The sequence below is a fragment of the Cebus imitator genome, unplaced genomic scaffold (genome assembly GCF_001604975.1).
Source record: "Cebus imitator isolate Cc_AM_T3 unplaced genomic scaffold, Cebus_imitator-1.0 Scaffold82, whole genome shotgun sequence".
NCBI lineage: Eukaryota > Metazoa > Chordata > Mammalia > Primates > Cebidae > Cebus > Cebus imitator.
Genome location: NW_016107397.1, coordinates 4,724,921 through 4,736,382, shown reverse-complemented (window position 1 = coordinate 4,736,382; position 11,462 = coordinate 4,724,921). Strand labels below are relative to the sequence as shown.

Sequence of the window (11,462 nt, the reverse complement as noted above, 5' to 3'; positions counted from 1 at the left end):
CAGCGGGTCCATTTTTTCTGAGACAGAGTCTTGCTGTGTCGCCAGGCTGGAGTGCAGTCACACAATCCCAGCTCACCGCAATCTGCCTCCTGAATTCAAGCAATTGTCCTGAGTAGCTGAGACTACAGGTATGCACTACCACACCCAGCTAATTTTTGTATTTTTAGTAGAGATGGGTTTCACCATTTTGGCCAGGATGGTCTCAATCTCTTGATCTTGTGATCCGCCCGCCTCAGCAGGCTTTATAATTATGCAAAAGTGATATGCATTCAGTAGAAACTGTAACCCCGCTGTTAGTGGATCCTTACAGGGTTACATCCTGATAAAACCATTGCAAAGTTGAAAAATCCTTAAGTCAAACCATCTTTAAGTCAGGGACGTCTGTCTGTGACTTGAATACAGTATGCTTTAGGCCCATGACAGTCTTGTGACTGCTGAGTTGAACCTAAGACGACCCCTAGTGAGCCCTACACCAGAGTGAAGAGACAATCCTCTAAGATACACACAACATGTAATCAACAAAAACCAGTACCCAGAACATATAAAAAAACCCTGGAATCAGTGAGAAAAGACTTGCAACCAACAGTTCAAAGCAAAGATGCACAGTTCAAAGACGCCCAGCTACACCTTCAGCTGCCAGGCATAATCTCCACTGCTGCCCCACCTGTTTGTAGGAAGCCCTCAAAATGGCATTCAGGTGTGACACTTGCATGGTGTTCCTGACCCCACACCCTCTGGCTGTGTGTGTCCCTGCACATTTACTTGTCACCACCCCATCTGGGTTGTGCTCCAAGCCACAGTGGCTCTGGATGCTCCAGAGGTGCTCAGCACAGTGTGACTTGATGGACCCAAAAGCCAAAATCCCCAGAGCCTGATACCTTCAGAATAGCAGGGAAACGCTGTGGCCATGACAAAGCAGATTCCAATACTCTGCCCTGCTCCTGCTGACACAGGAGACAGGCAGATAGTAAAAGCAACCGAGCCCTTGGTGAAATTTTCCTTTTAGGCCGGGCGCGGTGGCTCAAGCCTGTAATCCCAGCACTTTGGGAGGCCGAGGCGGGTGGATCACGATGTCAAGAGATCGAGACCATCCTGGTCAACATGGTGAAACCCCGTCTCTACTAAAAATACAAAAAATCAGCTGGGCATGGTGGTGCGTGCCTGTAGTCCCAGCTACTCAGGAGGCTGAGGCAGGAGAATTGCCTGAACCCGGGAGGCGGAGGTTGCAGTGAGCCGAGATCGCGCCATTGCACTCCAGCCTGGGTAACAAGAGTGAAACTCCGTCTCAAAAAAAAAAAAAAAAATTTTCCTTTTAATAAAAAGCAACCTCCAAATCATTTCTTTTCTAACAAACAGCAGCCAGAAAAATTAAGCTGCAGACATAGATAAGCAAGCTGGAAGTTTGCATGGGGGAATGCTGGCAGCTGTGCCAATAGAAAAGGACTACCTGGGAGTCAGGTATGTTCAACATGGACGCCCCATCTTCCCTTTTGTCGTCACATGTACAGTAAAGAACCATGCAACATGGCACTGGCCAGGTAGAGAACCTATCTGCATAATAAAAGATTAGGGTGGGATGGCCAGCTGTTACACACGCTGCGTAAGTGGCACACCTGGTCCAACCAATCTTTTTCGTCCTTTGTATATCAGACACCAACTACTCAAGCTCACCTACAAACCTTCTGCATTTGCTGCAGAAGGGGCAACCTATTTCTCCTGTACCCCTCTCTGCAAGCAGAGAGCTCTTCTCTTTCTTTCGCCTATTAAACTTCCAATCTTTTTTTTTTTTTTTTTTTTTTTGAGACGGAGTTTCACTCTTGTTACCCAGGCTGGAGTGCAATGGCACGATCTCGGCTCACCGCAACCTCCGCCTCCTGGGTTCAGGCAATTCTCCTGCCTCAACCTCCTGAGTAGCTGGGATTACAGGCACGCGCCACCATGCCCAGCTAGTGTTTTGTATTTTTAGTAGAGACAGGGCTTCACCATGTTGACCAGGATGGTCTCGATCTCTTGACCTCGTGATCCACCCGCCTCAGCCTCCCAAAGTGCTGGGATTACAGGCTTGAGCCACCGCGTCCGGCCTTAAACTTCCAATCTTAACCTCTGTTTTTTTTGAGACTGAGTCTCCATCTATTGCCCAGGCTGGAGTGCAGCAGCTAAATCTCAGCTCACTGCAACTTCTGCCTCCTGGGTTCCAGCGATTCTTGTGCCTCCATTGTAGCTGGGATTACAGGAACCCACCACCATGCCCAGCTAATTTTCGTATTTTTAGTAGAGATGGTGTTTTGCCTTGTTGGCCAGGCTGTTCTCGAACTCCTGACCTCAGGTGATCCATCTGCCTTGGCCTCTCAAAGTGCTGGGACTATAGGTAAGAGACAACGTGCCTGGCCATAACCTCACTATGTGTCCACATCCTTGATTTCTTTGGCGTGAGGCAACGAATCTTGGATATTTACCCCAGACGATGATGCCACTTCACTGCCTGCCCAGTCCCTGAACAAGCAGCAACCTATACAGAGCCCCCAGCAATGTGCAGGTGCTGGGGATCCAGGCAGGCATGGCAGACAGCCTCTGCCTCCAGAAGCCTGTGAAACAGGGAAGGCCAGGGCCACCTGTGAGCACATGCTCCAAGACTGTGGGACACGGCATAAAGGAACAGAGTGGGAAGTGGTGGGGAGGGAAGACTTTCACCCCAGGTGAGACAGGCAGCCAGCTGGGCATCTCTGAGGGCCACTTAAGCCAAGACCTACAGGAGAAGGAGCCAGTCACATGAAAGTGGGTGGCACCTGAGGTAGCAGGAACACCAATGGCCTGAGGCAGGCAAGAGGCTGGTGGCCTCTGGGAACTGATGAAAAGCCAGTAGTACAGACACAGGCAGCAAAGGCAAGGCTGGCCTGAGACATGAGATGAACCATGCAGACAGGGACTCACAGGATGTGGTCTATGGACTTAGGGACTTCTAAGGGAAGCTGCTGGACAGTTTCAAGCATGGGAACACAATCCCAAGAGCCAGAACTGGGGTGGATGGTGGTGTGGGGTGGCAATGGTGAAGGAGCTGATACGCTTCTGAGCTTGGGACACACACCCGGTCAAAGGTGGGAGGGTACTGGGCTGCAAACTCCAGCTGGCGGATGACCACTTCGTTCACTGGGACACTGTTCTGCCTCATGTCCTTCAAGATGTTGATGAGATAGGTGTAGTCCAGCTTCTGGACGGCCGCATTGATGAGGGCGCTGTAGATGTAGGTGTTGGGGGTCACCTGGCACTTCTAGAACACACGGACATCATAGCATCAGCAAGATGATGGCAGCCATCGGGATCCAGCAGCTCCCACCCTCTATCAATCAGGCTAGCTCCCAGGACCAGCGGCCAGGGCCAGCAAGGCAAACCTGGCAGCAACGATGGGCTGAACGTCCCTTTCCAGTAGGAAAGCCAAGCCCAGCCCCTCCCCTCTGCCGTGAAGAAGCTGTGGAAAAGGATGCCCGTGCTGCTCTCATGCACCAACTGACTTGGGCAGAAAATGACACGGGAGATACCACCTCCTCACTCCCTGGTGTGAGTTTCCTGGTGACACACAGTTACTGGAAGATGGTGGTCAGCCTAGAAATGCAGCGAGCCTTGGCTGGGTGAGCCTGGTAGGGTCTGGGAAAACAGCAAGAGGATGATGGACCCCAACAACCCAGGAAGCAGCTTCTGCTACGGTCAGATGAAATGTATGCAGCACTTCCAGTAGGGACTGGGTGGGAGGCACAGAAGATCTCGAGAGCTTTGAAAACTGCCCTTGGCCCCCTAGGAATTCTTCCCCCTAGGAATCCCTGCCATCCCTCCAGAGTGTTGGGGCCGAGGCCTGTCCCCACCCCTCAGTGTCACCCCACGGCCACCTTCTTCCAGATGGGAATGCCTGTGGCTCTCTATGCCCAGCTCTGAAGCACTCACCGAGATCTGCTTCCCCTAAAATGCGACTGAAGACTACTCTACACTGGAAACTCATCGACCCACTCTCCTTGTCCCAATGCACAGCTCGTCATATCCGGGTAGGGGGCCTGGGAGACTCTGGGAACCCCTACTCCCCCCAATTTTCCTCCTGAGCCACAGAGTGCTCCTCAGCACCATGGGCATCCTGCCCAGGCCCAGGTCCACTCACCTTCATGTCTGTGAGGAGCTGCAGACCGTCCCTTGGCCTGTGACACCCGATAGCCAGGTTGCAGAACGTCTGCAGGTTGGGGACGAGGCCCTTCTTTGCCAGGACCGGTAACAGCGCCTTAGCCCCATCCAGGTCTCCCAGCTTGCTCTTCTTTCTCACCAGCGTGTTGAAGAATGTCAGGTCGGCCTCCACCTGGTGCACGTCTGGGAGGGCCAGCACCAAGGACTCCATGGGACTCCCAGGCTCCACCACCTCAGCCAGTAGCGTGAGGGTCCTGATGTCAGGCTGCTGCCCATGCTCTGCCATTTTGCTCAGGAAGCCCTCCAAGCCCCCCATCAAGGCTAGCCGGTCAGCTGGGCTGGTCACTGTCCCAAAGGAGACCACAGTGGTGGGGACAGCCCTGGGGGTCAGGAGGTTGATTTCCAGCTCCAGGGGAGATGGCTTCAGGGCCACTGGGGTGAGGCCCTTCACTGTGTGGCTGGGATCTGCCTCAGTTTCCACCTCTGGCTGGGCCTTGCTGGGCACTCTGGTTTCCTGAGGCTCTGGAGGCCCAAGTGCCTGAGAAGGTTCCAGAAACAGCTGCCTCTCCAGGGCCTCCACATGCAGCATGGTTGACATGCGGTTGCCTGCCTTGGCCTGGGATGTCCTCCTTGGCTGCTGCCTGCCCACCGGGGGCTGAAGCAGGGTCACCTCCTCCCTGGGCTTCAGAAGCAGCTCTGAGGCCACCTGGGGGTCCCCCAGGCCACAGTCCCGAGCTGCCACCAACAGCAGGTTGTAGATGTCCCGATTTGGCTGTAGCCCCAAATTCAGCATCAGCCGCCACACCTGCCAGGGGAGAGACAAACGTCAGCTCAGTGCTCCCGTCCTGCAGCCAGGTGCAGGGCTCACGCCTGGAATCCCAGGGCCTTGAGAGTTTTAGGTGGCAGGATCCCTTGAGTTCAGGAGTTCCAGACAAGACCCTGCAACATAGCAAGACACTGCATCAAAACAAACAGGCCTCTATTCTAAATCTTCTGGGGAAAAATTTAAAAAAAAAAAAAAAAGAAAAGAAAAAACAAACAAGCCAGGCGTGGTGGTTCACGCCTGGCCTGTAATCCCACCACTTTGGGAAGCTAAGGCGAGCAGATTGCTTGAGGTCAGGAGTCCAAGACCAGCCCGCCCAACATGGTGAAACCCCATCTCTATTAAAAATACAAAAATTATTGGTGTGGTAGTGCATGCACATAGTCCCAGCTACTCAGGAGGCTAAAGTGAGGGACACTTAACCCGGAGGTTGAGGTTGCAGTGAGCCGAGATCACACCACAGCACTGCAGCTTGGGTGACAGAGTAAGACTTTGACAAAACAATTTTTAAAATTTTTTAAAAATAAAAATAAATAAAAAGCTTTCTAACCGGGAGCTGTGGTTCACGTCTATAATCCCAGCACTTCGGGAGGCCCACGCAGTCGGATCACATGAGGCCAGGGGCTCAAGACAAGCCTGGTCAACATGGTAAAACCCCATCTCTACTAAAAATACAAAATTAGCTGGGCATGGTGGCACACACCTGTAATCTCAGTTACTTGGGAGGCTGAGGCAGGACAATCCTCTGAACCCGTGAGGTAGAGGCTGCAGTAAGCCGAATCGCGCCACTGCACTCCAGCCTGGGCAACAGTGAGACTCCATCTCGAAATGAATTAATGAATGAGTGACTCCTGGGTCACACCTGCAGAAGTGCTAGTGGGGCTGTGGGAGGATTGAACAAGTCCCCAGGTGAATGTGTAGCAGTCTTTCAGGAATGGTAAGTTTAGAGGGTCTGAGTCAACTGCAAAGCAGAGTGCGAGAGGTGGGGGCTGCCCTCATTCCACCTCCAAAAGCTTCTTCTCCCTGCCATCTGTAGACGGAGGCTGCAGTGGCTGCTGGGTTTTCCTAAAAGAGCACAGATATAAAAATACCCAGCACAGGGCCATCAAGAGTGCTCACAGGATCACCATTTTACACCCCTGGCCCAGGGAAAGCAGGGCAGGAAGGTGGGGTGGGAGGGACATACCTGGAGAGCGTACCGGAAGCCTGTCTTCTTGTCTTGGATGCAGCCCATAAACAGAAAACTGAAGGTCTCCTCTGTGACCACGTGCCCTTTGTGGATGATTTCCTGGGGGAGGGAACAAAGAGGTCCCATTGAGAACCTGCAGCAGGCTGGGCATCATGGCTCATGTCTGTAATCCTAGCACTTTGGGAGGCCAAGGCAGGAGTTTGAGACCAGCCTGAGCAACATAGCAAAACCCTGTCTCTACACTCAGATCAAGGACACCTCCTCCAGGAAGCCTTTCCTCGAGTGCACAAAGCATGACACAGCACACAGTGGCACACACACCCTCCAGTCAGCCTAAGGCCCCTAAGGGCAGGGTTTCATCGGATCCATCTATGAACCCCAGTGCCCAACACGGGCTGTCTCACCCTCCCTGAGCCTTCCTGCATGAGGAGAGATAGACACCACAGCCCCGCCCCTGCCACGTGGGACCAGCCCCACAACAGGGAGCAGGAAGGCAGGGGAAGTCTCACTTTGAACACATCGAGGCACATCCTAAGGTCTGCACACTTGGCAGCCATCTTCAGCAGTGCATGGTACGTTTTCAAGTTGAGCTGGAAGTTTCTGGCTTGGAGCTGCTGCCGGAGCTTCAGGGCACTCTGCAGAGCCGAGTCCTTCCAGGGAGACTCAGCACAGACGTTGAACAGGGCCGTGTAGGTGGCATCTGAGGGCTCCAGGCCCCGCTTTTTCATCTGTGGAGATGGAAGCAGCCCTCAGTGGTGGCCCGGGATCAGATGTATACACAGGTGAGCAGCCGCCCCACAGGGGGCTGAGGCTGGAGAGGACCCCGTTACAGCACCCACCACACCGGGCTCTAAGGCAGAGCCATGGTTCACATCAGAGCCCAGCTCTTCAAACACAGATACACTCGAGGGACTCTGAAAACTGAGCCCACACCCCCAGATGGACCAAACAGAAGCCATTCTGCCCTGGGCACTTGTCAGCCCACTCCAGGCCTCAGGTGCTGGCAGCAGGGTCTTCCTGATGTCCCCACCTTCAGGCCACCCTGTCAAGGGGAAAGGGCCTGTAGTGCTAACTACCTGAGGGGTCCTGGGCACCACTTCCTCATGAAAATGGGGATGACACCATCACCTTGAAAATGGGGACACCTGTGGCAAGTGGAGGGTGTGCTGCCATGTTCTAGGGGTGGCCCCGAGCCAGTGGCGCGATGCACATTGTCAGGGCCATCCGATCTGCTGAGTCACACACCCAGAGGTAGATGATACTCAGCTTATTGAGCCTCCAGGGGACTGAGACAGGTGCTCAAGGTTGACAATCCCTAGTAAAGCCCAGCACTCTACTGCCCAGAGAAGGTCCATCTGGCAGAGGGCAGGCAACAGGCAGCTCAGTGGCAGAAAGCCATGGCATTTGGGGCTCAAATCCCAGCCCCAGTGCTTTCAAGTGGGGAGACCTTGGACATGTCCCTTCCTCACTCTGTGCCTCAGTTTCCTTATCTGAAAAGCAAAGATGGCAGTCCCTACACTGAGGATGACGTAGGCTCTGCGTGTATTGTTGCACTCCACAGAGGCACACTGACGACTTGCTAACCTGCCTGGCACCAGCCCTGAAGTTAGCAGAGCGGACACAGCCTGTCCTTACTGAGTTTACACTCGATAAGGGAGACACACTGCAGGTGAGTCACTAATAACAGTAACAAGACTGGGTACAGTGGCTCGTGCCCCAATCCCAGGACTTTGGGAGGCAGAGATGGGCAAATCACCTGAAGTCAGGGGTTCAAGAACAGCTTGGCCAACATGCCTTCTACAAAAAAATTAGCGGGGGGTAGTGGTGGGTGCCTTTAATAATCCCAGCTACTCGGGAGGCTGAGGCAGGAGAATCGCTTGAACCTGGGAGGGGGAGGTTGCAGTGAACCAAGATCATGCCACTGTACTCCAGCCTGGGGGACAGAGCCAAGACTCCTGTCTCAAAAATAAATAAAATAAAAAACAATAAAAAATAATAACTTTTGGCTGGGCATGGTGGCTCTCGCCTATAATCCCAGCACTTGGGGAGGCCAAGGTGGATCACCTGAGGTCAGGAGTTTGAGACCAGCCTGGCCAACATGGTGAAACCCAGTCTCTACTAAAAATACAAAAATTAGCCAGGTGTGGTGGTGTGCACCTGTAGTACCAGCTACTCGGGAGGCTGAGGCAGGAGAATCGCTTGAACCTGGGAGGCGGAGGTTGCAGTGAGCAGAGATCATGTCACTGTACTCCAGCCTGACGACAGAGCAAGACTCTGTCTCAAAAAATAATAATAATTTTGTCTCAAAAAGACAAAGTGAGACTCTGTCTCAAAAAAAAAAAAAAAAAAAGTCTCACTCTATCTCCCAGGCTGGAATGCAAGGACTCAATCTCGGATCACTGCAACCTCTGCTTCCCGGGTTGAAGTGATTCTCCTGCCTCAGCCTCCTCACAAGTAGCTGGGATTGCATGAGCACACCACCATGCCCAGCTAATTTTTGCATTTTTAGTAGAGACAGGTTTTACCATGTGGGTCAGGATGGTCTTGATCTCTCGACCTTGTGATCCGCCTGCCTCGGCCTCTCAAAGTGCTGGGATTACAGGCATGAGCCACCGCACCAGGCCAAAAATAAAATTTTTTAAAAAGGATGTAATGGTAATTTATCATCTGTCACTGCAATTTCTTCCCCTTGCTTCCAACTAGAGACCATGAGAGTATGTCTCAAATAACGAGAAGCCTAGGGTTCCCAAGGACCTTCAGTTTCTGGCTGCAGAAGAGGTGTCTCTCCTGTAGAGTCTACAGGACTAACTAAATAAAGGAAATAGCTTCCTGGCTCTGAGATTAACAAATATAACACACCTAAGAGGTGAGTGGATGTAAAGTAAAGCCACTTCCAGGAGGAGTGAGAGCCCTTTGCAAAGTGCCAGCTCTGGAAGAAGAGTGAACATGTGTACACGTTGTGGGAGAGAAGGATTGGATGTAACTGAAAAAAAAAAAAAAAAAAAGGGCTAGGTGCAGTGGCTCATGCCTATAATCCCAGCACTTTTGGAGGCCAAGATGGGTGGATCACTTGAGGTCAGGAGTTCAAGACCAGCCTGGCCAACATGGTAAAATGCTATCTCTATTAAAAATACAAAAAATGAGCCAGGCGTAGTGGCTTGCCCCTGTATTGCCAGCTACTCAGGAGGCTGAGGCATGAGAATCACTTGAGCCCAGAAGGCGGTGATTGTAGTGAGCCAAGATCGTACCGCTGCACTCCGGCCTGGGCGACAAAGTGAGAGCCTGTCTCAAAAAAAGGAAAAACAAAAGAAAAAAAGGAGCAGGTGCAGTGGCTGTGGCCTGTAATCCCAGTACTTTGGGAGGCTGAGTCGGGTGGCCAGGGGTTAGAGGCCAGCCTAGAAAACACAGCTCAATCCTACCTCTATAAAAATTTTTAAAATTAGCCCGATAAGGTGCTATACATCTGTAGTTACAGCTACTGGCAAGGCAGAGGCAGGAAGAACTCTTGAGCCCAGGAGTAGGAGGCTGCAGTGAGCTATGATTGCACTCTGGCCTAGACAACAGAGTGAAACTCCGTTTTTTTTTTTTTTTTGAGAGAAAGTCTTGCTCTGTTGCCCAGGCTGGCATGCAGTGGCTCAATGTTGGCTCACCACAACCTCTGCCTCTTAGGTTCAAGTGATTCTCCTGCCTCAGCCTCCTGAGTAGCGGGACTACAGGTGTGTGCCACCACACATGGCTAATTTTTTTATATATTCTTTTTTTTCTTAGAGTCTCGATCTGTCTCCGAGGCTGGAGTAAAATGGCGCAATCTCAGCTCACTGCAACCTCCGTCTCCCAGGTTCAAGCAATTCTCCTGTATCAGCCTCCCAAGTAGCTGGGATTACAGGCGCCTGCCACTGCATCCAGCTAATTTTTGTACTTTTTAGTAGAGATGGGGTTTCGCCACGTTGGCCAGGCTGGTCTTGAACTCCTGACTTCAGGTGATCCACTCACCTCGGCCTCCCAAAGTGCTGGGATTACAGTCGTGAGCCACCACACCCTGCCTAATTTTTGTATTTTTAGTAGATAGAGATGGGGTTTCACCATGTTGGCCAGGCTGGGTCTCAAACTCCTAACCTCAAGTGATCCGCCCATCTCAGCCTCCCAAAGTGCTAGGATTACAACCTTGAGCCACCGCCATCTCCTTTTTTTTTTTTTTGGAGACAGAGTCTCACTCTTTCCCTCAGGCTGGAGTACAGTGGTGCGATCTCGGCTCACTGCAACCTCTGCCTCCCAGGTTCAAGTGATTCTCCTGCCTCAGCCTCCTGAGTAGCTGTGATTACGGGCACACACCCCACACCTGGCTAATTTTTGTATTTTTAGTAGAGATGAGGTTTCAGCATGTTGGTCAGCTGGTCTCGAATTCCTGACCTCCTGTGATCAGCCTGCCTTGGCCTCCCAAAGTGCTGGGATTACAGACTTGAGTCACTGTGCCCGGCTGAGGCCTCATCTCTTAAGAAAAAAGAAAGGGAAATGGGGACCACTGCAGTCCAGGCAGGTGCTGAAGGGCTTTCCATGTCATCTCATGTATCACCCACAATCACCACCATTTTAAGGAGATGACTCTGAGGCCAGGGAGGTGAAGTCACCTGCCCAGCAGAATCACTATCAAGCGGCACACCAGCGATCTGCCCCTGCTGCCCCACAACCACAGGCACCTCATTGTAGAGCTTGAAGGCCTTCTTCAGGTAGCCGGCCCGCCCGCAGCCCCCGATCAGCACCGTGTAGTTGCTCTCCATTGGCTGCAGTCGCTCCTCCTTCAGCATCTGCCTCTCAAACAGGTCCAGGGCTTCGACCAGCTGCAGGGGAAGAGGCAACAGGACAGGGGCTCAGGACTACCTCAGAGACCCTCGGCAGAGAGAGGGAGGTTGAGGCTGAGGGACCCTCCTGAGACAGTGCAGGACGGTGGCCCTGGGTGACTGCAAACTCCCTAGGCCCCCAGCTGTCTCTGCCCTATCCTGACCCTCACATCATTCCCCTGGTAAAGCCTCATTTCATTCCTTTATTCCTTGATTATTTTCATCTGTTGATTCAGACAATAATTACTGAGTGCCTCAATGAGCCAGGCAAGGTCTATCCACTGCAGATATAGCTGGGAACAAGTGGGAGCTCCTTCTTGGAGCTCATGTTCTGGAGTGGAAAGACAGACACAAGGCCGGGCATGGTGGCTCACGCCTGTAATCCCAGCACTTTGGGAGGCCGAGGCGGGTGGATCACGAGGTCAAGAGATCAAGACCATCCTGGTCA

At 52.4% G+C, this 11,462-nt stretch overlaps 1 protein-coding gene across 2 annotated transcripts in view; it reads right to left on the bottom strand.

Annotated features, from left to right (window-relative positions):
- The window catches only part of PTCD1 (pentatricopeptide repeat domain 1), a 23,393-nt gene that overhangs the window by 2,207 nt on the left and 9,724 nt on the right, over nucleotides 1-11,462 (bottom strand). For both annotated transcript variants that reach the window (XM_017533683.2, XM_017533682.2), the window contains exons 3-7: nucleotides 10,874-11,014; nucleotides 6,686-6,904; nucleotides 6,174-6,275; nucleotides 4,145-4,969; nucleotides 3,086-3,268 (exon numbers count right to left, since the gene is read on the bottom strand). In XM_017533683.2, the coding sequence (XP_017389172.1) occupies nucleotides 3,086-3,268; nucleotides 4,145-4,969; nucleotides 6,174-6,275; nucleotides 6,686-6,904; nucleotides 10,874-11,014 (1,470 nt within the window). The remainder of the gene's footprint in view (nucleotides 1-3,085; nucleotides 3,269-4,144; nucleotides 4,970-6,173; nucleotides 6,276-6,685; nucleotides 6,905-10,873; nucleotides 11,015-11,462) is intronic.